Source organism: Galleria mellonella, unplaced genomic scaffold, assembly GCF_026898425.1.
Source record: "Galleria mellonella isolate WM207_F2 unplaced genomic scaffold, CSIRO_AGI_GalMel_v1 utg89, whole genome shotgun sequence".
Lineage (NCBI taxonomy): Eukaryota > Metazoa > Arthropoda > Insecta > Lepidoptera > Pyralidae > Galleria > Galleria mellonella.
The window spans coordinates 1,234,995-1,260,541 of NW_026442169.1; the positions used below are offsets into that span (position 1 = coordinate 1,234,995).

At 35.2% G+C, this 25,547-nt stretch overlaps 1 protein-coding gene across 1 annotated transcript; it reads left to right on the forward strand.

The window, feature by feature from the left end:
- The first annotated feature begins 328 nt into the window (after positions 1-328).
- LOC113519942 (AP-2 complex subunit mu) lies at positions 329-12,070 on the forward strand. The gene is made up of 11 exons (XM_052902240.1): positions 329-486; positions 2,123-2,311; positions 3,837-3,999; positions 4,369-4,484; positions 4,810-4,912; positions 6,180-6,302; positions 7,860-8,019; positions 8,623-8,856; positions 9,560-9,698; positions 10,883-11,014; positions 11,874-12,070. The coding sequence occupies exons 2-10, from the start codon at positions 2,135-2,137 to the stop codon at positions 10,988-10,990; spliced, it is 1,323 nt and encodes a 440-aa protein (XP_052758200.1). The 5' UTR covers positions 329-486; positions 2,123-2,134; the 3' UTR covers positions 10,991-11,014; positions 11,874-12,070.
- Positions 12,071-25,547: the final 13,477 nt, after the last annotated feature.

Consider the following 25,547-nt stretch of genomic DNA (forward strand, 5'->3'; position numbering starts at 1 on the left):
TAGAATGACATGAATAAATAATGAATTTAAATTTCTAGGGTATATTATTAAGTATTAATTTTATTCCTTTTGCTTTCAAATTAGAAAAATAACTTATTATCTATGGTTCTTAACCCGCATATACACAAGAGTTATTTGTAAAAAAAAAAAAGAAGATTTTTTTTGTATTTACCAAAGGTATTTACTTGTCTCTATTTAAAAAAATTTAAATATATTTTTATACGAAATTATATAGTAATGAGGTTAAACGATTTTCTGAAAATTTTTACTGACACTTATTACATCTATGTTACTATATATAAAAATAACTTTTGTGTGAATGAGGGATTACACTGCAACTATTGACGTTTCATTTTGGGGGCGGCTACGGGTATTGTCATTTTATGTTTAATTCTTCATATGAAATGAGATTAATTAATCCATCGATTAATATGAGAATATTATAAAATTTATTTATACCTAATGTGTTTTTTCAGCATAAATCAGGTTGGTTGTCAAACTTTATTTACTCATATAGATCGTTGGCCGTATTCTATCTTATTGATTCTTAATCTTTCGGCTTAATTTTTTCATTTCATTTACATTCTAAATAAAATTTCTTCCTAATTTTTATTTTTAAAAGACTCCAATAGATTTTATACGTTAGTTTAATATGATTTGTTAACCTGTACCACCTACCCTGTTTATTGACGAAAAAAATTATAATACTGTCCTAATTTTATATTTTTGCAATTTTGGCAATTCTATCGCAAACGTAATTAGCAATGGAACATTCGTCCTAAGTACCTACTTTTAAAATTTATGTATCATCTGTATGCCTAGTAAACTACTTGCCTTAACTGTTACAAAAGCTGTACTCTCCAATTCATAAAAATTACAATCATATAAAGATGTGTTCCTGCATAGAATAGGTCACCTCCTTCCCATGGGTGTCGTAAGAGACGACAATGGGAATTTATGATGCAGGGATGGGCAGCAGCATTCCTCACAAAGCATCATCAAAAGTCAAACTGCGGTTGCCAACTCGCCTGCCAAGCGTGGCAATTACTGGCGAAACCCCTCCTTATGAGGGATAGTTAGAAATGGGCATTTCAATTTAAAAGCTTTTATTATTTGACTTGATATTTGGCAAATTTAATAGCTATGCTGTACCATAGTTGCGGGATTGATGTGTTTGTTAGATACAAAAGCCTCCTCCAGTTTATTTCATGTTTTTCTATCCCTCACCGTCTTTAGCCATAATGCGCTTGAAAACTTTTTGATCTCATCTACCTTTTATATCTCTGACCTCTCCTTTTTGGATTAGAAATTGACAATTTCTATTTAAATTTAAATGTTTGTTCAATAATTATAACATATATTTGTAAAAAAAAATAGGCAAATCAACTCCATTCCACTATAAATTATATATATTATTATTATTAAAAATATTATGTTTATGTAGTGTTATTGTATCATGCTTTGTCTTCCTAATCATTTTTTTAATCAACCTGGAGAGGGATTTACTAGGATGATAATCCTGTCTACTATTTTATATGCTGGCTACATAGTGAGGAATGATAGATGATGATGAAGTCACCATTGGCTTATCATGATGAATTTACTATAACTATACTTTTTTTTAAAATGGGTAATAATGGTATGGTAACCCCGCCTGCGCTATCAGTATACACTGGCAGTGAGAGATGACAGATGAGAATGAAAGCTGGTCAGTTAGCCCATCCTGATGATATCAACTAAAATTAAACAAGATGGTTTCCAGGGGGAACTATGTGGAGGTCGACCTGATAGGGTATATTGCTAGTAATGGGGCTATTTGACCCCATTACTAACTATTCTTTTCTCCCCCACTATAACTATACTAATTATATCTATTATGATAGTGGTCAGAGGTCCCCATGAGAGTTGATCTTTCCCCTGGAAATCACAACAGTGTTTTAACAGCATGAAGATAGACTTGATATATAGAGCCTAAGTGCAGAAAAGAGAGTTCAATTTATATTATGTTACATTACATTAGACTTAATATGGAATATTACTAGCAATGAGTTTGTTTGAGCCCATTACTAAAAATCCCTTTCCCTCATACCACCATATAAAAGTTATTTCACCTCTTGTCCAGGCCTAAATCAAAATGATCGGGGGCCTGTTCGTATACAACCACAAGGGCGAGGTGCTTATCTCGCGCGTGTACCGAGATGACATCGGGCGCAATGCAGTGGACGCGTTCCGTGTGAACGTGATACACGCGCGGCAGCAGGTCCGCTCGCCCGTCACCAACATCGCACGCACGTCCTTCTTTCACATCAAGGTAAAGTACAAATTATTAATTTATTAAAGAAAGACCAGAGGGAGACTTTGTACAAAAGTCGATTGCTTGGGTACCTTTGTTTGTTTGTGTTTCTACCGTAAAGCAGTTGTGTTTGCATTGCTGTGTTTCGGTTTGAAGGCGTGAATTTACAGGGTACAGAGAAATAACATCTGAGTCCTCAGGAATGGCAATCATGGGGGGTATCATGGGCGAAACAGTATACTCTGTTATGTCCATGGTGCTGCTCATGTCTATAGGCGACGGTTACCACTTTCCATCAGGTGGGCCGTCAGCTTGTTGGCCATTCTAAGTTGTATAAAAAAAAACTATCAATATTTATTATCATTAGTATCCATGTGGTCCCAGCATAGAATAGGCCACCCTTTCCTTTCCAGTGGGTGTCGTAAGAGGCGACTAAGGAGGGCAATAGATGGGCATCAGTGTCCCTCTTAAAACATTTCCAAAGCCTAACTGTGCTTGCTGATCTGCCTACTAAGCATGACAACTACTGGCAAAACGTCCCAAGGGGGAGGCTTATGATCAGCAGTGGACCATTAAGGGCTGATATGATGATGATGATTATCATTAGTATTTTTTTATAATATACCACTGTGTCATTGTAGCCTACAACACTAGAGGTGTCATGTGTGAGTTGTCGACCCTGAAGAAACTACCACAACTATAAGAAATTTAGATTTGATTGTTAAAGCATTTTGAGATTCGCGGCATAAATTACCTTATCTTTCTTACCGTCATGATAGAAAAATCTATTAAAACCGACATAGTTTACATGAATAAAAAAAAAAATGAGTATTAGATAGAAAGACAGATAAATAATTTATTTAAGTATTTAAATATTTAATTATTAAAGTTAATGTGAGACCAACGAGGTATTTGATTAATCCCTTCAGAACTGCTAACGTAATTGTGCCACAAAAAATATAGATCAGTTGAAGTTCTCATTTAAAATTTGCTTAAAAGGCAACGAAAAAAAAATTGTAATTTTTTCAAGAAAATCTATCATCAACAAAAACAATTTAAGTATAGTTTTAGTAAAATTTTAATATTTCATAGTTATATACAAAGATCACGTCAATATCGTCAAATGTCTTCAAAAAAAGGACTAAAGCTAAAGAAGTTTCTTCAGGGTTGGCAGCGCGTGCGTAATGCTCCTGGTATTGTAGACGTTCATAGGCTACAGTAAAATGGATGTTGAAAACATAATATGTATTTTATTGTTCTCGTCGTTCTTATAAATATATGATAGTTTAGCCGCATTTGCATCGCAATTATCACAGTTTTCAACACGCTTACCATCAGACGGATTGTATGTTTGTTAGCTTTTATGTTATAAAAGAAAAACAAAGGAACCAATTTTGCTATATGCTTCTTTACCACCTCAGTGATATAAAAAATATTGGCAAGTAGAATGCTTCTATTAAAAGGGCGCCAAAGATGTCGACGTTATCCCGTATTTATGATTTTTTTTTTTGTATCATCACGTCTTATATTTCTGTATGTGCAGCGCGCTAACATCTGGCTGGCGGCAGTCACCAAACAGAATGTGAACGCTGCGATGGTATTCGAGTTCTTGCTCAAGATAATTGACGTAATGCAGTCCTATTTCGGCAAGATATCCGAAGAGAATATCAAGAATAATTTTGTCCTCATCTATGAACTTTTGGATGGTGCGTAATTTTTTATAATTGTTGATAATGAAAAGGTGGGATTGCTGCTCTAACGGTTTACGTTGGCAAGGCATCGGTGAGGCATGATAGGTGAGGATGAAAGCAGGTCAGTTGGCCCATCGTGATGAATTAATCAAGAATTAACCACTATGGTTTCCAGTGGGGGTCATACAGAAGTCGCCCAGATAGAGTATATTGCTAGCAATTATGTCTTCAAAGCTTCATCTGCTACCTCATTGCCACCTCATTAGACTCATTGATGAAATTGATCAATCTAGATCTGGTATGGACAGTTGTCCTTTTCATCATCTTTCAGCCACCTTATGAGTATTTTGCAGAAGTGTACAAATATAGGTTTTCTGTTTTCAGAGATCCTGGACTTTGGTTACCCACAAAACTCCGACACGGGTGTTTTGAAAACATTCATTACACAGCAGGGCATCAAATCTGCGTCCAAAGAAGAGCAGGCACAGATTACGTCACAGGTAAATTCATTGTTCAGCTATTTGAGATAGAGAAAAAGAGAGAGAGAGAGGGAAGGAACAAAGAGAGAGAGAGAGAGAGGGAGAGAGAAAATGCTTTATTTGCATCACACAATATGTTAGAATAAGAATAATATTGATTATTCTTATCCGAGTTAGTATTATTCATTCTTTATTAATCATTTTTATCTCATTTATTACTTTAATATAGGACAAATTACATCTAGAATTTATTAGTGCCCAATACATTTATGAGTTGGGTCTCCTTTTTTTTATTTTGTGAATATTGTAATTTTATTAATTTATTTTTATTATTTTTTGGCGACAGGTAACAGGCCAGATAGGGTGGCGTCGGGAGGGTATTAAATATAGACGCAATGAGTTGTTCCTGGATGTACTTGAATATGTCAACTTACTTATGTCCCCACAAGGTATGTTTATTACATTACTACTATTCTACTACACTACTACTAATCTACTATACTACTACTCTACTTCTACTACTTTTCTACTATACTACAACTACTACTTTTATGGGTGAAAATGGACTGATTACTCCACCTGCGCTATCCATATTCGATGGCGAGGCACCAGTTACATGATAGGTGATGATGTAAGCAAGTCACTTGTTTCATTGTGAGGAATTCAATGAGCATTTACTGTGATAATTGCAGGGGGAACCATCTGGAGGTTTTTTTTTATGCAACTTAGAATGGCAAACAAGCTGACGGCCCATCTGATGGAAAGTGGTAACCATCGCTTATAGATATGAGCAGTACTATGGACATAACAGAGTATACTGTTTCGCCCATGATACTCCCCATGCGTTGCCATTCCTGAGGACTCAGGTGTTATTCCTCTGTACCCTGTAAATTCACTGGCATATCCCACCCTTCAAACTGAAACACAGCCACGACCTAATAGGGGTATATTGCTAGTAATGGGTCTGTTAGACATCATTACATACAATCCCTTTTGCTCCTCATTTTTAATACTACTTAACTGCTACTGCACTACTATTACTTAACTATTACATTACTATTAGTGTACTACCACTGTACTACTACTAGTAGTGGGGGAAAGGGATTGTTAGTAATGGAGACTGAGAATCCCATAGCTAGCAATATACCCAACCAGGTCGACCTCGAGATTCTGCCTGGAAACTATCATGGTTAACCATTCCTGATAAATTCATCATGATGGGCTAACGGGTCTGTTTTCATTCTCATCTATCACCCTTCAGTGGTGCTCTGCCAGCGTATCCCGTCAGCGCAGGCGGGGTTACCATACCATTTTCACCTATCAAAAAAAAAAAAACAAAATATCATATAATAGATCAGTCGGGCAACTTTTAATTGGGGTTTCTTTTTTGGATGGTAATAGAATGATAACCCCACCTGCGCTAACGGTATTCGCTGGCGAGGCACCAGTGAGAGATGAATGGCGAGGATGAAAAAGCAGGTCAGTTGGCTCATCATGATGAATAAATCTGGAATTCAGCAAGATGGTTGCCAGGGGGACCACGTGGAGGTCGACTTGTAAGAGTATATTGCTAGCAGTGGAATATAGTAGGCCACATTACTGACAATTTAGACTGGGGTTGGAAAACCAGGCTGGAATTAAATCTTGGGATTCTGCAGTCAAGTGCTGTCTAAGTTGAGACAATTTTAAACTTAATATTTATTTCATTTGTAACAGGTCAGGTGTTATCAGCTCACGTCGCCGGCAAAGTGGTGATGAAGTCATACCTATCTGGTATGCCAGAATGCAAGTTTGGCATCAATGATAAAATTGTAATGGAAGCTAAAGGGAAAGGGAACGGTTAGTTTATATAAATACAAGTAATACATATACTAGTATAAAAGTAGATAGATAGATTTTCATGAATTTTATGATATCATTCCAAAGAATCAACAAATTATAGAGAACTAATCAATTCGTAGGGTCAAAATTGTCCAGTATACGTGCAACAGCGAAATTTATTTATTTATTCATTAGTACATATATGTGTACATGGCGTACCTAAAAGCATTCTCTCCCTGTCAACCATAGGGATGGATATATATATCGTTTATTTGTTTGTTACTAATCACACACAACATGTTCATAAGAATAGATAAGATGTTCATAATACAACATAAAATTTATAAAATTGTGTTATTACGTGTGGTAAAGTAGATGACATGCTTTGCAATTACTGTGTGTACTAGACACGATTCTACGTTATAAATTAAAATATTTTCAATGTATTGTATAGATTTACCAGAGGGAGACTTTGTACAAAAGTCGATTGCTTAGGTACCTCTGTCCCATTCGTGTTTCAACCGTGAAGCAGCTGTGTTTGCATGGCTGTGTTTCGGTTTGAAGGGTGGGATATGGCGTGAATTTACTGGGTACGGAGGAATAACACCTGAGTCCTCAGGAATGGCAACACATAGGGGGTATCATGGGCAAAACAATATACTTTGTTATGTTTATGGTACTGCTCATGTCCATAGGCGACGGTTACCACTTTCCATCAGGTGGACCGTCAGCTTGTTTGCCATTCTAAGTTGTATGAAAAAAAAATAGATATCTGGTTTTTTAGGGTTTCATACCAAAAAGGTAGAAAAGAACTCTTGTGGTGTTACTTTGTTTGACTGGCTGTCTGTCTGTCGTCAAATGATATCGATTTGAAATTTGAAATAGTTTTAGATGTAGTTTCTGATATATGGCAAAAGAAACAATTGAAAGAATATTGTTAGTTTTAAAATGGAATAGTAACCACGCCTGTACTTTTTTTTTGTAATGTTTGATAATGGAATGGTAACTCCGCCTGTGCTAACGGTATACACTAGCGGGGCACCAGTGAGGAATGATAGGTGACGATGAAAGCAGAGGTCAGTTAGTCCATCGTGGTGAATATACCTGGAATTCAACACGATGGTTTCCACAGGGGACCAGGTGGAGGTCGACCTGACAGGGTATATTGCTAGCAATAGCACTGGTAGTCTGCATTACTAACAAACCTTTTCCCCGTCTCCCCACCGCCTACACTGTTGGTATACGCTGGTGGGGTATCAGTGATCACTCACTGATATGTGACGTCATCTTGTTTTTTTTTGATGATTAAAAATGGTATGGTAACCCCGCCTGCGCTAACGGGATACGCTGGCGGAGCAGCAGTGAAGGGTGATAGATGAGAATGAAAACAGGCCAGTTAGCCCATCATGATGAATTCATCAGGAATTAACCATGATAGTTTCCAGGGGGAACCGCGAGGTCGACCTGGTTGGGTATATTGCTAGCAATGGGATTCTCAGTCTCCATTACTAACAATCCCTTTCCCCCCGACGTCATTTAATGGTGTGAATGAATGAAAAACGTCGGCTATTGCAGGCGGTATATCGGGCAACACGGACAGCGACCCGGCGCGGTCGGGCAAGCCGGTGGTGGTGATCGACGACTGCCAGTTCCACCAGTGCGTCAAGCTCAGCAAGTTCGAGACGGAACACTCCATCTCGTTTATACCGCCCGACGGCGAGTTCGAGCTCATGAGGTCAGTAATAGAGACAGAATACGATAATAATTGGACTTAAGTTACTCCAAATTACGCGAACCTGATCTTACACGATTTTCAAATTTCGACGATACATTTTTTTTAACGCCTTTTAACTCTCGATTTCTCATTTACAAAATTAACATTTATGTATTTACTGCAATAATTATTAGCTATCTAAATGTTTTGCCTTTTTTTTTGGTAATTTTTCAATTTAAAAAACAGTGACAAAACATTCTAATAGTTTTTTTTATACAACTTAGAATGGCAAATAAGCTGACGGCTCACCTGATGGAAAGTGGTAACCGTCGCCTATAGACATGAGCAGTGCCATGGACATAACAGTGTATGTCCTTCTGTTTCTTCCTCATGTGTTGCTATTCCTGAGAACTCAGGTATTATTCCTCTGTACCCTGTAAATTCACTGGCATATCGCACCCTTCAAACCGAAACAGCTATGCAAACACAACTGCTTCACGGTAGAAACACGAATGGGACAGAGGTGCCCAAGCAAACGACTTTTGTACAAAGTCTCCCTCTGGGAAAATATATAGTAAATTTGTTGGGTGTTTTGGTATTTATGTTTAACAATTTATCTTTCAGATACCGTACGACAAAGGACATATCGCTACCATTCCGCGTGATTCCCCTCGTCCGCGAGGTCGGCCGCACCAAGATGGAGGTGAAAGTGGTGCTGAAGAGCAACTTCAAGCCCTCACTGCTCGGCCAAAAGATCGAGGTGAAGATACCCACGCCACTGAACACCAGCGGGGTCCAGCTGATATGTTTGAAGGGCAAGGCCAAGTATAAGGCCTCCGAGAATGCAATCGTTTGGAAGTAAGTGCTCTTTTGTGTTGAACTCTATTTATGCATACATATAGTAGTTATTTGTTTAATTTAGTATGAATATGTTGCAATGGTCATGTGGTCTCGGCATAGAATAGGCCACCCCTTCCTTTCTCGTGGTTGTCGTAAGAGGCGAATAAGGGAGGGCGAGGGATGGGCAGCAGCGTCCCTCTTAAAATATCTGTAGCCTAACTGCGGTTGCCAATCCGCTTGTCAAGCGTGGCAACTACTGGCAAAACCCGGCAAAGGTGAGGCTTATGTTCAGCAGTGGACAGTTAAAGGCTGATATGATGATGAAGATGTTACAATTTAATAAACTTTAATGATTGAGAGATGGGCAATTTTTCTTATTTATTTATTTATAAATATAATATAATAAATATAAATAATCCTTTATTTCTTTTTCACCAACGTTCACCAAAATCATTTGCCAAAATCTTGTGTAAGATGCATAAAAACACATTATACCTTTCCTAAATAGTCGAGATAAGGGTAGATAGTTGATAATCCAAAAATGTTTAAATGGCTGCATAAATTTGAATGATTTACTAATGGCTAGATATTATATTCCAAATTAATATTTGGGGCGTTTTATTTTCTAATTCATGGCGTCTGTTATAGTTGACTAATAAAAAAAAAAAAATTTACTGCACTTGTGACATCACTTTGTAAAACTTAATTTGATTATTCCTAGAATCAAACGCATGGCGGGCATGAAGGAAACGCAGCTGTCAGCCGAAATAGAGCTGCTCGAAACGGATACCAAGAAGAAGTGGACGCGCCCACCCATCTCAATGGGTTTCGAAGTGCCCTTCGCGCCCTCTGGTTTTAAGGTTCGAGTTATTATTTAAGTATTAACAACTCATTTTACATTCAATCAATTGTAAATTTATATTCTCACTTGATGAGAAACAGAATTTGTAATCTATAAATATTAAATGAATTTATCAGGTCCATTCATTTATCAAGCCAATATATTTAATTTATTAAATTAATTAATCAAGCTAATGTATATTATCAATTAAATAAATCAATCAAATATAAAACTAATTAATTATGTCAATGTCATTTAATGTATTAAGTATAATTTATTTATTTATTTAATTAACACTATGTAATTAATTTATCAAGCCAATATTATTGAATATTAAAATAAATATTTAATTTATTATTATTATTTATTAAATTGTTTAGTTACAGTTTTTCAAAATGTTTAGAGGTTTTGTTATTCAATCATATTTACTATGTGAAATATGATTGAAATGATTTCACTGATATTGTTTTACAGCGCAATGTACACCTATCCCCCGATTTACACGGTAGATACGTTCCTGAGAAAAACGTGTAAATCGAAAATTAAAAATTTTCAAGTCAAAACCGTGTAAATCGAAAAGCTTGCAGAAAATGCATAATTTTACTATTTAACAGTTGTGATTTTTTTCAATATTTTTAGGTGTACACAGAAATAAAAATAAAAATTTTCATTTGTTCTAATAGTTCTTATTGTAGCTTCGTTCATGTTATATGATTTTGCAACATCTACTACTCTATCTCCCTTTCGTAAGCGATCCAAAATTTCGATTTTAGTTTCTAAAGAAATAACTTTTCTTTTAACTTCTTTCGACATTATAAGCCTATAATTTTTTTTATTTATGTTAATTTATAAAAATCTTAATTATGCACTCACTTGTAATTTACGAATATGAAAAATTAAATCTTTCTGACACTGTGAAACTTTCACTCAAATACAATTTTCCGTAGATAAAACTTTAATTTTATGCGAAGAAATACAGACACAGTGTGCATGTGCAGCAAGTCAGCACATAAGCTCGGGATTCCCCGTGAGATGTGTACACAGCGCACGTGTTCAAACACAATAGCATTTAGTAGAGTGCGATAAAAACAAAAAAAAAAAAAAAACTTATTTGGAAAACCGTGTAAAAGCGAAAACGTGTAAAACAAGTATCGTGTAAATCGGGGGATAGGTGTAATATAAATCCGTCTGTTTTATTCGTAGGTCCGTTACTTGAAAGTATTCGAGCCTAAACTCAACTATTCTGATCACGATGTGATCAAATGGGTGCGCTACATCGGCCGCTCCGGGCTCTACGAGACACGATGCTAAGCACACATACACACACGGTCTCATGTAAGTACACAGTGTCCTCCAATACTTTTATAAAGCAATGATATTGTAATAAATATAAAAGGCAGTAGGTAGATATGTTACAAGCATGCTTAAAATGAAACCTAAAGATGATAGTACATTAGCGTATATTTTTTATTCTAGTTAGTAAATTACCGCTTCAATAGATTATATGACTAAGGGACTTTATGGTCGAGGGATGGGCTGCAGCGTCCCTCTTAAAACATCACCGAAATTCTATTTTTTTTGATGGGTGAAAATGGTATGGTAACCCCGCCTGCGCTAACGGGATACGCTGGCGGAGCACCAGTGAAGGGTGATAGATGAGAATGAAAACAGGCCAGTTAGCCCATCATGACGAATTCATAAACATTTTTCATCGTGCCTCCCACCAAATTGTTTATAATTACTCCTCTCCATCCAAAGGTTGCCTGGAAGAGATCGCTCTTAGCGATAAGGTCGCCCATTGTTTTCTCATTGTGATTATTTCTTGTAATTGTTTATATTTATAATAAGTTTACTATTGTAATCTTTTGGAGGAAACAATAAAGAGTATCTATCTATCTATTTATCTAACATATAAGTCGAGCATTCTCGAAATATGGTTGAGGTTCACATGAGGGTCTACAACTTACATCTTTATAATTTTTTATGCTTATTTTTTTAAGAGCCCCATATTGTGCCTTCTGGGAAAAGCCTCAGTCAGTCAGTGTCATTACACAGCCCATATGCGCGAGGCTGAAACAAGCACATTGTCACATTTATCATATAATTTTCAAATGCATTCTTACTGCGAATGGCATGTAGATACTCATTTGTTAATTACATTTTATGTGGCCACCTAATGTTAATTTTTTTTCAGGAATTTGCCGATTGAATGGAATCTACGCATGGGAATAAATGGCATGCTACGTAACACTATATCTAAATGTGAATATGCAGTTTCATATCCTACTACTCATTCCGAATTATGAGATTTTTTTAACAACTCACTTATGTTTATTTTATTCTCGTAAAGCTGTTAAGTATATGCTAAAAATATTATATTTTTTAACTATTTTTATTATTTTTTTTTTAAATGATCTTAGTTTAATTCTGAACATTATTGTTTTAAAGTATAAATGTTTGGATGATTATAGTTCAGACTGTTTTTATAAATTTCAAAATATACTAAATGTAGAATTCTCTTGATGCATTCTTCTATGTCGTGTTGAGCATGCTCTCTCTATATTTGGTTATTGAACACGGATTATTTTTAAGTATAATAGTTCTATTTAGTTCCAAATACAACGTGTCTAATAACAATTCAAATACATATATGAGATTGATTGATTTTAAACACCTATATGTAATATGTTATGTAGGTATATGTTCCAAAATTTATATTATTCCTTTAAAAAAATAAGCCCATATAATATTTTTGTGGGTTTTACTTTAAAAATGTATTTCCATGCAAAATATTGTATAGAAATACATCACTTATTCAGTGTAACATTTCTAAACATTCTTAGTGAATGCCAACCTTTTAAAAGGAAATTTAAAATTTCACGTTTCTAACCTCAGTACGTTGATAAATTAAGCCAGGAATGTTGTTTTATATGCGTGTATTGTAATTAATATGCAATCATGTATGCATATGTTATGTATCAATAACGTTCAGATGAATTACGTCCGTGCTAGACCTTTTATGATTGCGCTGTCTGCATATTCTTCATTTCCGTAAATCTGACGTCATACGTGACGTCACATTTCTTAGGAGGTGAAAGTTTAAATGGAATTCGTCACATTTTGCCTTCTCTCTAATAGGTGTAAAACTATAAAGCATAAAGCATTTTCGATCATTTAAACACTTCATACTAGGATTTATATTGGAATAAACAAACATGCATGAAATTTAGGTCCGAACTTTTTTAATAGACCATTGTCATTCGTGTCTATTTCAAAGGCCTTAAAATGTTACTACATACATGGTACAATTAGCTCGTAGAAGATGCGGGGCACTTATCGACAGCAATAAGCCATGAATGATGATCATTTCTCGAAGTGGTGATTATAAAGATCGAATCTCAAACACTTAATGCTATTACTACGTTTCAGTTTCATTTTGGATAAAAAATAATTAGTTTTACAAAATTAGGTTTAATAATAAAACAAGATTGTATGTACTGTAAGTCCGTTTAAGACAGCTGTTAATATTTGGCATTCAAATGGTTTTTATTGTATGATGTAAGTTCAATAAATTTTTCGGCTGTAAATTTGGTATGATTGGCATAATTTACAGTTGGTTTATAATTTCGCACAACATGGCGAATGCTTTGCGAGTTTGTTGGTCCTCGTATTGTGTTTTAGCTAAATTAAAAAAGTCGTCGTTTGTTAAGTGAAATAAAAGTGAATAAAAAACAAAAAAGTTATCTTAAAGGAAACACCTAAAACTATTGAAAAAGCGTTTAATTTTTTCATAAACTTGAAAAGTCGGCGGTCCACTACACTAAATTACAGTTTTAATTTTATAAAACTATGTAATTTTATGAATCCAGTGAAAATTTTAATATCATTATTTCATAATCATCAGGAGTATAGACTCCTTATCACTTTATATTGGACCGTTAGCTTAATATTTTACTGCAGATAAATAAAAACCTTATTGTGCAGAAATATTCTATGACAGTACGAAAATTCTTTATGATAGCTTTGATAGAAATTTATTTATTTATTTGGACCAACGAATTTGTCATTTCAGTTTTTAACAAATGAGATATTTTAAATTATGAATTCGTAAACTTTTTATAATTATACAAATGTTATTAGAAATGAATTAGGGAATTGTATACTTCAGACTCGTGTATTAACCGACTGATTTCTCTGAAAAGTATTATATTAAAATTTTACATTGTATATTTAGTACAGCTGTTAGAGAAAAATAAAAGAAAAACAGTTAGTGGCAACAAATTACGGATTTTAATTAACAATTTTGTATTACTGATATGTTTTACATTAATATATTTATTACAAACATGTATGATACATAATAAAAATAGATAAAAAAGATTTCTTTTACCCCTTAATAAAAACTCGTGTTCCTATGTCGAGATGCAAGATTTTTAGATTAATTTGCACGGTGTAGGAAAATGCAATGAAATGACCAACACAAATTCTAACCATTCCTTAGATACTTAGAAACCCTTATTTATATATAAAATTGTATGTATTTTTGTTTATACCTTATAAAATTAGATTTAAAACTGTTAGCAGCCACGAGACACGATAAAGTAAATTGGGACATACTGTAACAATAGTTGTAACTTAAAAAAAATATAACGTAATTAAAAATAATTAAAATAATATAAAATAATTAAAAAAATATAACAACGTATTAAACATTAACTTTAATTAATTAAAAATTATTTTATATCTTTAAATTATTCATCATTTTTAATTAAAATGATATTTTATTTAAATTATATATTATTTTAATTAAATGCTATTTAATTAAATAGTATTTATAATAGAGAGAAATTGCATCTCAAAATCGGCGGCCATATTGTTGCCTTGTCAAATAACATAATAGCCAATTGTATTCGTTGTAAAAATTACATATAATTTATTTCAAAAGGCAAATTCGAATGAACATACTCAATATGAGTTTTATCGCATCTCGTGGCTTCAAGTAAACCGCTTATGGAATGAACTCCCAATGAATTTCATGTTACGGTCGGTTCAGATAATGTATTAGGTAATATTGCGGTATATTACGTATATTATAAGTGCATGCTGTTATAGAAAGCTTATATTGTATCGTGTTACAGAAACGGTGTACAATAAATAATAAAAAAAAAAATTATGGTTTTTTTATTTAATTAATGTTATGTCACTTGTGGTTTCACCTGTATACGTATAGTTATCATCAAGAGCTGATGAACAACGATTAATTTTCAAAACTTTTTAATAGACTTCAAAAAGAAAGAAGTTCTCATTTTGTATTTTTTTTTATGTTTGTTACATCATAATTCGTCAGATAGATTTAGTATTACGTATAATCTAAGATCAGATCTAAACAGAAAAATATTTTTTTGTCTAAAAAGATATACTTACAGATTGGTTCTTTACGCATTTTATCAAATTTTGCTCAGTAGTTTAATTTTTAGATCAAAATGACTGGTTTTGCCAGAATTGAAAACGGTTATTTTGTGGGACACAATCTTTAATTATGACATCATTAAGTGATATCTCATTAAAGTTAGATTTTTTAATCTATTATAATGGAACGATAACTCCGCCTGCGCTAACGGTATACACTAGCGGGGCACCAGTGAGGGATGATAGGTGAGGATGAAAAGGCAGGTCAGTTAGCCTATCGTAATTAATACACCTGGAAATCAGTACAATAGTTTCCAGGACCACGTGGAGGTCAACTTGATAGGGTATTGCTAGCAAAGGGACTGGTAGTCCGCCTTACTAACAATTCTTTTCCTTCATGTTTGCTAAATTTGGGTGACCACTGTATAAAGACATAAGTTGAGTTTTTATAATGGTGTATGATGATATACCATTATAAATATGAGAATTGATATGAGATATGATTTATGCAACTTAGAATGGCAAACAAGCTGACGGCCCACCTGATGGAAAATGGTAACTGTCGCCTATAGACATGAGCAGTACCATGGACATAACAGAGTATACTGGTTCTCCCATGATACCCCCAATGTGTTGCCATTTCTGAGGACTCAGGTGTTATGTATATGTAAGTTATAATTTTTTTTACCATATTTCATCCTCAAAACTGAAACATAGCCATGCAAACACAACTGCTTTACGGTTAAAACAATAGGAATGCGAATGGGACAGAGATAAGTAAATAATTGTATAGTTGCCTTCTGGTAAATTCTGAGGTAAGTAGACACGATGTAGATGACAATGTAACACGACTATCATATTAGCCTTCCACTGTCCACTGCTGAACCTAACCTTCCCCCTCAAGAGGATTTTGCCTTTAGGATGTTTTCCTCCTTTTTAAAATCGGTTGAAAATTCAAAACAAAACTTATACGGCGTGGTGATATCATCATGAAGAACTGAAAATGTGTACAGTAAAAATAAACACATCAAAATAGTTTTATTTGTTTAGATAGATATAAAAGCGTCATCCAATTTTGTGAACTTTATGGGACAGGAGAGGATTTGCAACACGTTCTGTCTCATTGACTATGCTAATCACGTAAATAGATAAGGTCACCGGTTCTCAAACACTTTTAGTAACATTCATGATATCACGGCGCCCATAAATACGAAAATCTTTTGTTAATAAGGAATACATGCGAGTAATTCGCCATGTGGTCTCGGCATAGAATGAGCCAACATTTCCTTTCCAGTGGGTGTCGTAAAAGGCGACTAAAGAAACTTATTAGTCGAGGGATGGGCAGCAGCGTCCCTTTTAAAACATTACTAAAGCCTAACTGCGGTTGTCAACCCGCCTGTCAAGCGTGGCAATTACTGGCGAATCTTCCCTTTGTAACAAAGTCGTACCATAAGGGCTCTTTTATACCATTATGATACGGAATCCTAAAAACAAAGGCTAGGCAAGCATACACTTGCACACAATTGCCACTGTATTTTATTTGGGTCGTTTAAGTACTTATTATAATATAAAAACGCTTATATTTCGTGGCGCTTGATTGTCACAATATGCTAATCTAGAGCTAAATGTATGTAGACTCAGCTTAAAATTCTGTACTTCGTATGTGCCTAGTAATTAATCATTATATAATAATGGTGTAATATGTAGGAATACCATTTACATACTATATAAAAACTAATTTATGAATCATATGGTTTATTTACCTGCTCTTTGTATAGCCAGCGGCCGAGTGTGGGGGCCAGAATACCGTAACAGGGTATTCAGGTACAGATTCTGTCCACTTCCAATGACAGTCTATATTTATTGTATTTTGTAAAATGTAAAAATGTATGTAAAATAAGTAGAAAGAAAGCTTTATTGATAACTAAGGGATTGTGAGTAATGGTTTTAGTTCCATTGCTAGCAATATACCCTGTCAGGTTGACTTCTACGCGGTTCCATTTAGAAATGAGCGTGGATTAATTCTTGTAGAATTCTTCACGATGGCCCGACTAACCTGCCTTCATCCTCACCTATCATTTATCACTGGTGTCCTGCCCAGTGGCGTAACTATACCATTTGGGTCCTGTGGCAAATTCCCACACTGATGGGGTTCTATCAGTAAAAATAAAATACTCAGGTACAATGTAAAAAAAATCTGAGCTCGCGTCCTTTTGAGCCGGGGCTCTTTTGGGTCGGGGGCCCCTGGCATTTTGCCAGCCTTGCCATCCTATTGTTACACCACTGGCCCTGCCATTGTATGCCGATAACGCAGGAGGGGTTGCCATTTCATTTTCACCCATTAAAAAAAAACAACTGTTGTCAAGTAGATAATATAGCCGTTTAGTCCGGGCATAGAATGGGCCATTTCATTCTTGTGGGTGTCGCAAGGGGCGGCTAAGGGAACTTAATGGTCAGGGATGGGCAGCAGCGTCCTTCTCCCTCCCTTTTGGGGGAGGCTTATGTGTAGCAGTGGACAGTTAATGGCTGATATGACGACAATGATGATGATGAAGGATACTAGTTGTTTGCACGCTACTTCGTATGCGTGGATTTCAGAAGTAAGAAAATCTTCTAAAGTACCTACAAAGGTGCGTTGAAGTGGTTCACGAAAATAACTGTAAAATAGAGTTATGCCGATTGGAGCAACAAGCTGAGGACCTTTTGATAAAAGCTATTAATAAATTGTCAGTTTTCTCATATTGGGTTTTCTGGAAGAAATCTCTATAGAAGATAAGCTCGCCTTTGTGCACTATTATGTTTGTTTTTACATTTTAATAACCTTTTGTGTACAATAAAGAATAAAAGAATAAATTTGAAATATCATGTTAATTTTACTAAAGGGAGACTTTGTACCAAAGTCGTTTGCGTTTGAGGTACCCAAACCTCTGTCCCATTCGTGTTTCTACCGTAAAGCAGTTGTGTTTGCATGGCTGTGTTTCGGTTTGAAGGGTGGGATATGGCGTGAATTTACTGGGTACAGAGGAATAATACCTGAGTCCTCAGGAATGGCAACGCATGGGGTGTATCATGGGCGAAACAGTATACTCTTTTATGTCCATGGCACTGCTCATGTCTATAGGCGACGGTTACCACTTTAACTGTCTACTGCTGAGCATAAGCCTCCCCTTAGTAGGTTTTGCCAGTAGCTGCTACGCTTTGCAGGCGAATTGGTAACCGCAATTAGGCTTTAGAGATGTTTTAAGAGGGACGCTGCTGTCCATCCCTCGCCGTCCCTTATTCGCTTCTTACTATACGCACGGGAACGGAAGGGGTGGCCTATTCTATGCCGGGACCATACGGCAATTATATAAATACTTAATAAAGTTAATGATTTCGATTTATTAAATGTCATTGAATTTTTCTATTTTATTAATTTAATCTATCTTTTAATTCAATACCATTTAATTTTATTACACTTATTTAAATTTTATTAGTGGTAACATTCGAGTAATCCATTGTCAACAAGAACTATTTTGGAAGAAATATTTTGAATGTTGAAGTCAAATTGGGACGGAAATGGAATTGATGTCAACTAGAGAAAGTTGACTGATTGAGGGAGATGCGCTGATGACATCATCCTGTTCTACTCATCAGCTTCTGAACTAGGATGATTGAATGATAAATATCTAAACATCATTAGGCTAATGATTCGGCACACGTAAAACATATTCGCAAACCTCAAAGGAGGCCTTACTAATATTATATGTAAATGTTAAAATGAGCTTGTTTGTTTGTTACATTTTCGCGACTTAACGATCCTTTTAATGGGTGATTTTTTTTTAAAGAATGATAATGGAATGGTAACGGTATACGCTGAGGGGTCACCAGTGGGGATAATAAGTGAGGATGAAGCAGGTCAGTTAGCTCATCGGGATGAATAGATCTGAAATTCAGCATGATGGTTTCCAGGGGGAATCACGGGGAGGTCGACCTGGTAGGGTATATTGCTAGCAATGGGGCCTGATAATCTGCGTTACTAACAATTTCTTTCTCCCCTTTTAATGGGTGATAATGAAATAGTAGCCTGCGCTATCGGTATACGCTGGCGGGGCACCAGTGAGGGATTATAAGTGAGGATATGAGGATGAAAGGAGGGTAGTTAGCCTATTGTGACGAATTTCACTAGAGTTATCCACGATGGTTTCCAGATGGAACCACTTGAAGGTCGACCGACTGTCCAACGAAGTGTTGGAATAACCTTCCATCTGCGAATAGAAACTCTAAATCTGTTGCTTCGTTTAAACAAAAACTTAAGATATTTCTGGAAATATTTCGGCGGAAAAAAGTTCATCACCCAATTTCGTAATCGCTCATATTGGTCGGATATCTCCATTTTTTTTACAACACAGGGGGCAAACGAGCATGCGGCTCACCTGATGGTAAGTGACTACCGCCGCTCATGGTCATCCACAACACCAAAAGCATTGCAAGTGTGTTGCTGGCCTTTTAATAAGGAATGTGCTCTTTTCTTGAAGGTCCGTTCGTTTCAGTCGGGTGTTTTATATCAACATTATATCATTGGACAACCGATATTTGAAGTATCTTTTATTGGACCAATATTTATTTTATTTATTTATTTAAACTTTAATACACAGTAAGATTCTATGTACATTTGGCGAACTTAACACCGGACGGTGTTCTCTACCAGTCAACCATTGGGCAAATCGAGAAATAGGTAAGTAGACGGTGCATTTTTGAATAGAGAAAACAATAAAGTAATACATGATAAATTCATATAATATAAACATACATATAATTTATTAAATAAATAAATATATACATACAATAAATATATACATAAATAAATACATAAAATATTACTATATAAAGCAATTAAATAAAACAACTGCAATAGAAGAGCCAATAGTAATCTATGACTCAAACAGAGTAACCAGCAAGAGAAGCTTAAAGGGAAAGTGATTTTTCTGTTTGACGTCAATATATAGAGATTGTAACTACAATATACAGCAATATATATATATAGCTGTATATTCCCCATCCCTAATAAGCAAATAGGTAAGTGACTAGACAAGGGGCGTCGTCGACGGACGCAGGCGCCTAGAACATTATGCAATAGTATATTTTTTCAGACAATTTCCTTTAGTAGTCTCACAGCGACGTCTCGGCTACAAAACGAACATAACCAACTCAATTGCATTATAAGAACAACGAACCAAATCGCTGCGGGGAACCGCGATCCGAAAAACAAATCTAGATTGGGTCTGATCTTGCTGAATGAGTTTCTAAGATGTAGACACAAATTTTTAAATTATAGAAGTGGCGTTGTTATAAATTATACAGGTTCCGTCCATTGTGTACTTGTATAAGGAACATTTCTTGACTAACTGACGTATCATAATATAAGATTATTTTTCGCAAAAGATAGCTAGCTTCAGTTGTGACAATCTCAGTTTTTTGCATTAAAAAATAAACTACTAATTTAATTTTGATAAATTTTCTACGAGGCCAGTCTGTAAGTATATTGTTTCAGATAAAAAAAAAAAGAATTTTTCATACCGCTCTAGTATTGACGGGGTTATAAGGCAACAAATATAAAAAAAAAACAATCGAATTAAGAACTTACTCCTTTTTGAAGGCGGTTGAAAATGTAATGTATCTTAAACACGCACTATTTTTGCTTTACATATTATCCGACCGTTCGTTTCAAATCGTTTAGGCTATTGGTTTTTAAAAATAAAACATTAACAATTTCCAAACTGATATACCTACCTTAAGAAGATAAAAGCCCTTTAAAAAAAAATAATAATAATAAAAACAAAAAAACCATTTCCAAATAATTGGTTTAATTTGTTAGATCTGTTCAAGAAATTGAAAAAACGTTCACTTATTTGCTTTTACCTTTAAGTAATAAATATCTGATAGGAATATTGATTAACTACAAAAATTCTTGGAAGCGCTATATTTTACATTTGTTTTAAAGTGACTTGTAATACGTACTTTAAAAACAATTGACGGAATCCTAAAATAATATGCAATTCAACGTTCCATCATGTTGCAATGTCCACAATAATGGGATCCATTTTAATCTTCGGCTACGTCCTCGCTGACTTAAGCGTCTTCGTTTCGAGGGCCAGCTAGTGATGGGCGGCCGCCATATTGTCGATAGCTTGTTTTTAAACAGAAATATAATCTAAACTGGTGTTTCCCAACGTGGGCCCCACGTCCCACAGGGGGGCAATTTGATAGTTAAGGGAGAGCAATTAAAAAATGGATTCGAAGCGATTTTAATCCTCTTGCTCCGTACCATTTAAATGCAATGCTACGAGTAGATATAGTTGCCAGATTTAACAAATAAAGTAAATTAAAATAAAATGCTATAAATATTCATTAGGTATAAATTCGTTTGACTTTACCAAAATATCAACTGGACGTTTAGAGTCGTCAAGTAAACTTTGTCGGGAAAAATTATGTATGGGGGCATAAAAATTTTAGAAATGTTCAAGTGGGACATGGCACAAAAAAGATTGGGAAACACTGATCTAAACAGACATGATATCGGATAATTTTTAAGTATACTCGCGGATTCACATTCAGAAATAGTCAAATTCTTCTTTGCTGTATTTCTTTATGAATATTTCCCTCTTTTTTAGTATGTAAGACTACTAATTAAGGTTAAATTATGATACGGCTGACATATCCTTTGGCCGTGTGGTTACAGCATAGAAAAGGTCACCCCTTCCTTTCCCGTGAGAGTCGTAAGAGCCGGGTATGGGAGGACGAGGGATAGGCAGCAGCGTCCCTCTTAAAACATCTCAAAGCCTGACTGCGGTTGTCAAACCGCCTACCAAGTGTGGCAACTACTGGCAAAACCCCCCAAGGGGAAAGCTTACTTTCAGCAGTGGACAGTTAAAGGCTGATATGCTGATGATGACATATCCTTATGGGGCAAAAGCTCCAAAATAAAAGAGATTAATAAAATAGTACTTCTAAAAGGCTCCTTCTTTTCTTTTAATTGTTGAATAAAATTTGACTCTATTTAATTTGTACTGAAAATTCAATGTTTTAAATTAAAAATGCAGTTTTATTAACAAATAAACGTTATCGTTTTTTTTAATATTGACAAAATAATTTGCCTATTATTAATAAACTTAAATGAATTAAATGTGATGTATCAATAATAATATGAATCTATTTCAATATTGTGACATGAAAATTCAATGTTTTTTAATTAAAATATTTTTATTTATTTGAGCAAAATCTAAATATGTGTTACATTTTTCTGTAACGCATGTTTAGAATTTTTTTTACTATTGAAGGGTCCTACGATTGATCACGATCTCATCACATGGAAAGCGATGATGTGGTCTAAGATGGGGCTCGCGGGCGGAATAATGTTTGATTGTTATGTGATGGGGGTACCCTATATGTATATATATATAAATATATTATATATTCTTATGTATGCGCAAACTGTATATTGGAAAGTATCTATAACATATAGGTATAACAAATGAGATTGTAAGAAGACGGCAACAGTATCTATTGCCGACGATTTTTCAGGTACACTGTAAAATTAAACAATGGTAGTTTATGTTAGATCTGTGTTATTTACAGGCATGTTATAACTATGTAATAAATAAATAATTCCATGGTAGTATTGTGTGTTTATTACACTAATGAATCTGTAGTAGAATCACGTGTTGTAGACACATCGACAGGGAGTTCATCCTCATGTCCTACAAGCTCAATGGTCGCGTACTGCGCGGTTTCAGAGATGTTTCCTCCCACAAACACTCAGGTTGTGGAATGAGCTCCCTGCCGATGTTTTCCCAAGAGACCACAGCATGGGATTCTTCAAAAGGGGAGTAAAGAGGTTTCTTCAGGGTCGGCAACGCACGCGTGATACCTCTAGTGTTGCAGGTGTTCATAGGCTACGGTAACCACTTATCATCAGGTGGGCCGTATGCTTGTTTGCCACCACAGTGGTATAAAAAAAAAGTTGTAGACACATAATTGGGGGATTCTAAATTTAACATTTAGAATTTGCTTAAATATAAGTAAGTTTTCGTCACAAAATTAACATGGAACCAACATATAAATAATAGATAGATAGATACTCTTTCCTTCATGTCATATAACGGATTGTGCTTTGAAGAAATGTTCAGAACTATGCCCAAAGCCGCTTTTTTTCATTGCTACGTTTCCCATTGATAAGGAATTCATCCTTAGAGTCTAGAATTAAAATACTTATGGTTTCAGAGAAGTTTTCTCTCGTGAACGCCTAGATTGTGGAATGAGCTCCTAGCCGAGTTTTTCTTTAGAGACTACAGTATGGGGTTATTCAGAAAGGGTATATTAAGATTTCTTCAGGGCCGCTAACGCTCAAATGGCCTGTCTGATGTTCTAGGCGTTCATAGGAAACAGTGAGTATTTACTATCAAACAGGATGTCTGATTATTTGGTATAAAAAAGCATGGAAGTAAGCTCTATCAATTGCAAAAATATATGACCCTCTTTGGAATCCACAGCGGTTACTTCTTGGTGAATTCGTCGATGGTCTGATTGATATGGATATATATAATTTATATGCATTAATTACATCAGATAAAAAAAGATAAAATATTATAAGTAACATACTTAAATATAAATACATAAGAAGGACACATATAACACATAAATATTACTCATAATATATATATTTACAACACAGGGGGCAAACGAGCATGCGGCTCACCTGATGGTAAGTGACTACCGCCGCACATGATCAACCAAAACATCAACGGTATTGCAGGTGTGCTGCCGGCCTTTTAAAAAGGAATACGCTCTTATCTTGAAGGCTGTGTTGTCGTATCGGTTTGGAAATACTGCTGTTGGAAATTGATTCCAAAGAGTGGTTGTGCGTGGAAGAAAGTGCCTTGAAAAACGCACGGTGGAGGACCGCCACACGTCCAGATGATTGGGATGAAACTTTAGTTTGTGGCGGGTTGTACGATGGTGAAAATCAGCAGCAGGTATAAATTCGAACAATTCCTCAGAGCACTCCCCATAATAAATTCGGTAGAAGATTATGCGATATAGTAACTATTGAGTAACTTAAAAAGTCTTTTTGTAAAAATATCGATAATTGTCGATCTCAACTCTACGACCAGTCGATAATCTAGCCGAAATCGATGATCCAACACCTGTTAAGGGCACTCGAACCACTCCCGTTGACTTATTCGCTCGAAGCACTTAGTGCTGCATTGAGCGAAGCTCCTACGGTGGGGTTTTGTTTGTACTAAGATTTTGTGTTTGACTCACAATTTGCACAGTAAGCAATCTCTGTTTACGAGTATATTCTATTCTACGTATGTATTTTTTTTTTGTTGTATGCAAAGCCGGAAGTGATTTAAATAAAAACTAATAATAATGTCTCTCTAAAACTAGAACTCCCATTCGTGTTCCTGCCGTGAAGCAGTTATGTCTACTTGGGTGTGTTTCGATTTGAAGGGTGGGATATTTCAGTGAAATTACAGGGTACAGAGTAATAACAACTGAGTCCTCAGGTATGGCAACGCACGGGGGCTATCATGGGGAAAAAACTTTGTTATGATTATGGTATATTCTGTTATGTCATCGTGGTAGCTTGTTTGCCATTCTAAGTAATAATAATAATATAATATTAATATAAGCCTTTATTCAGACATTTTTTTTTCTAATTATTTATTTAGGCGACGGTTACAGCTTTCCATCATGGTGGTCTTCCTCTTCTCCTTTTTTTTGCCGTACCAAAACATTATCTTTTTGTCATTCTAAGTAGCATAAAAAAAAAGAGTAACATGCTATATATTATTTTCTATTGACCCGTGCGGTGTCGGAGCGGGTTACTAGTTATTAAAAAAAATATCTAAAAAGCCAATAAACAATACGTCGTGTTGCACCGAATTTGAAATATTGATTTTGTTTGATTATGTAAAACGAGCGACACAATCAGTCACTCGCAAACTTCTATGAATAGAACTGGGATTTGGGGTCTCGGAATATTACAATCAAATCTACGGGTTTTCGTCTCACTTCCCTATCTTCGACTACTGACTATACAGTTACAATGTAGAACTAAAATGTGACTTTCCACTTGTATTATTGCGAAACTTGACTTAAGTGAGAATCTAAGTCAATCTGGTTAAGTATATTTCCATTTAACTCCGAAAAGGAGGGTGCAGATTTTATGCATCGTCGAATAGCAATTGATCTGACGAATAGCCAGTGATAATTGTTACCTGTAAATAATAGAAGAATTGTGATAAGATCAGAATATATTGTCATACCCATTGACACGATGGAAAAATAAAAGTATTTCAACCGTAAAGCAGTTGTGTTGGCATGGCTGTGTTTTGGTTAGAAGGGTGTGATATGGCGTGAATTTACAGGGAACAGAGGAATAACAACTGAGTCCTCAGGAATGGCACCGCATGGG

Coding starts and splice junctions, on each gene's coding strand:
- LOC113519942 (XM_052902240.1), top strand. CDS start 2,135: ATGATCGGGGGCCTGTTCGTATACAACCACAAGGGCGAGGTGCTTATC. Junction 8,020..8,622: donor GGCGAGTTCGAGCTCATGAG/GTCAGTAATAGA, acceptor TTTATCTTTCAG/ATACCGTACGACAAAGGACA. Junction 8,857..9,559: donor GAGAATGCAATCGTTTGGAA/GTAAGTGCTCTT, acceptor GATTATTCCTAG/AATCAAACGCATGGCGGGCA.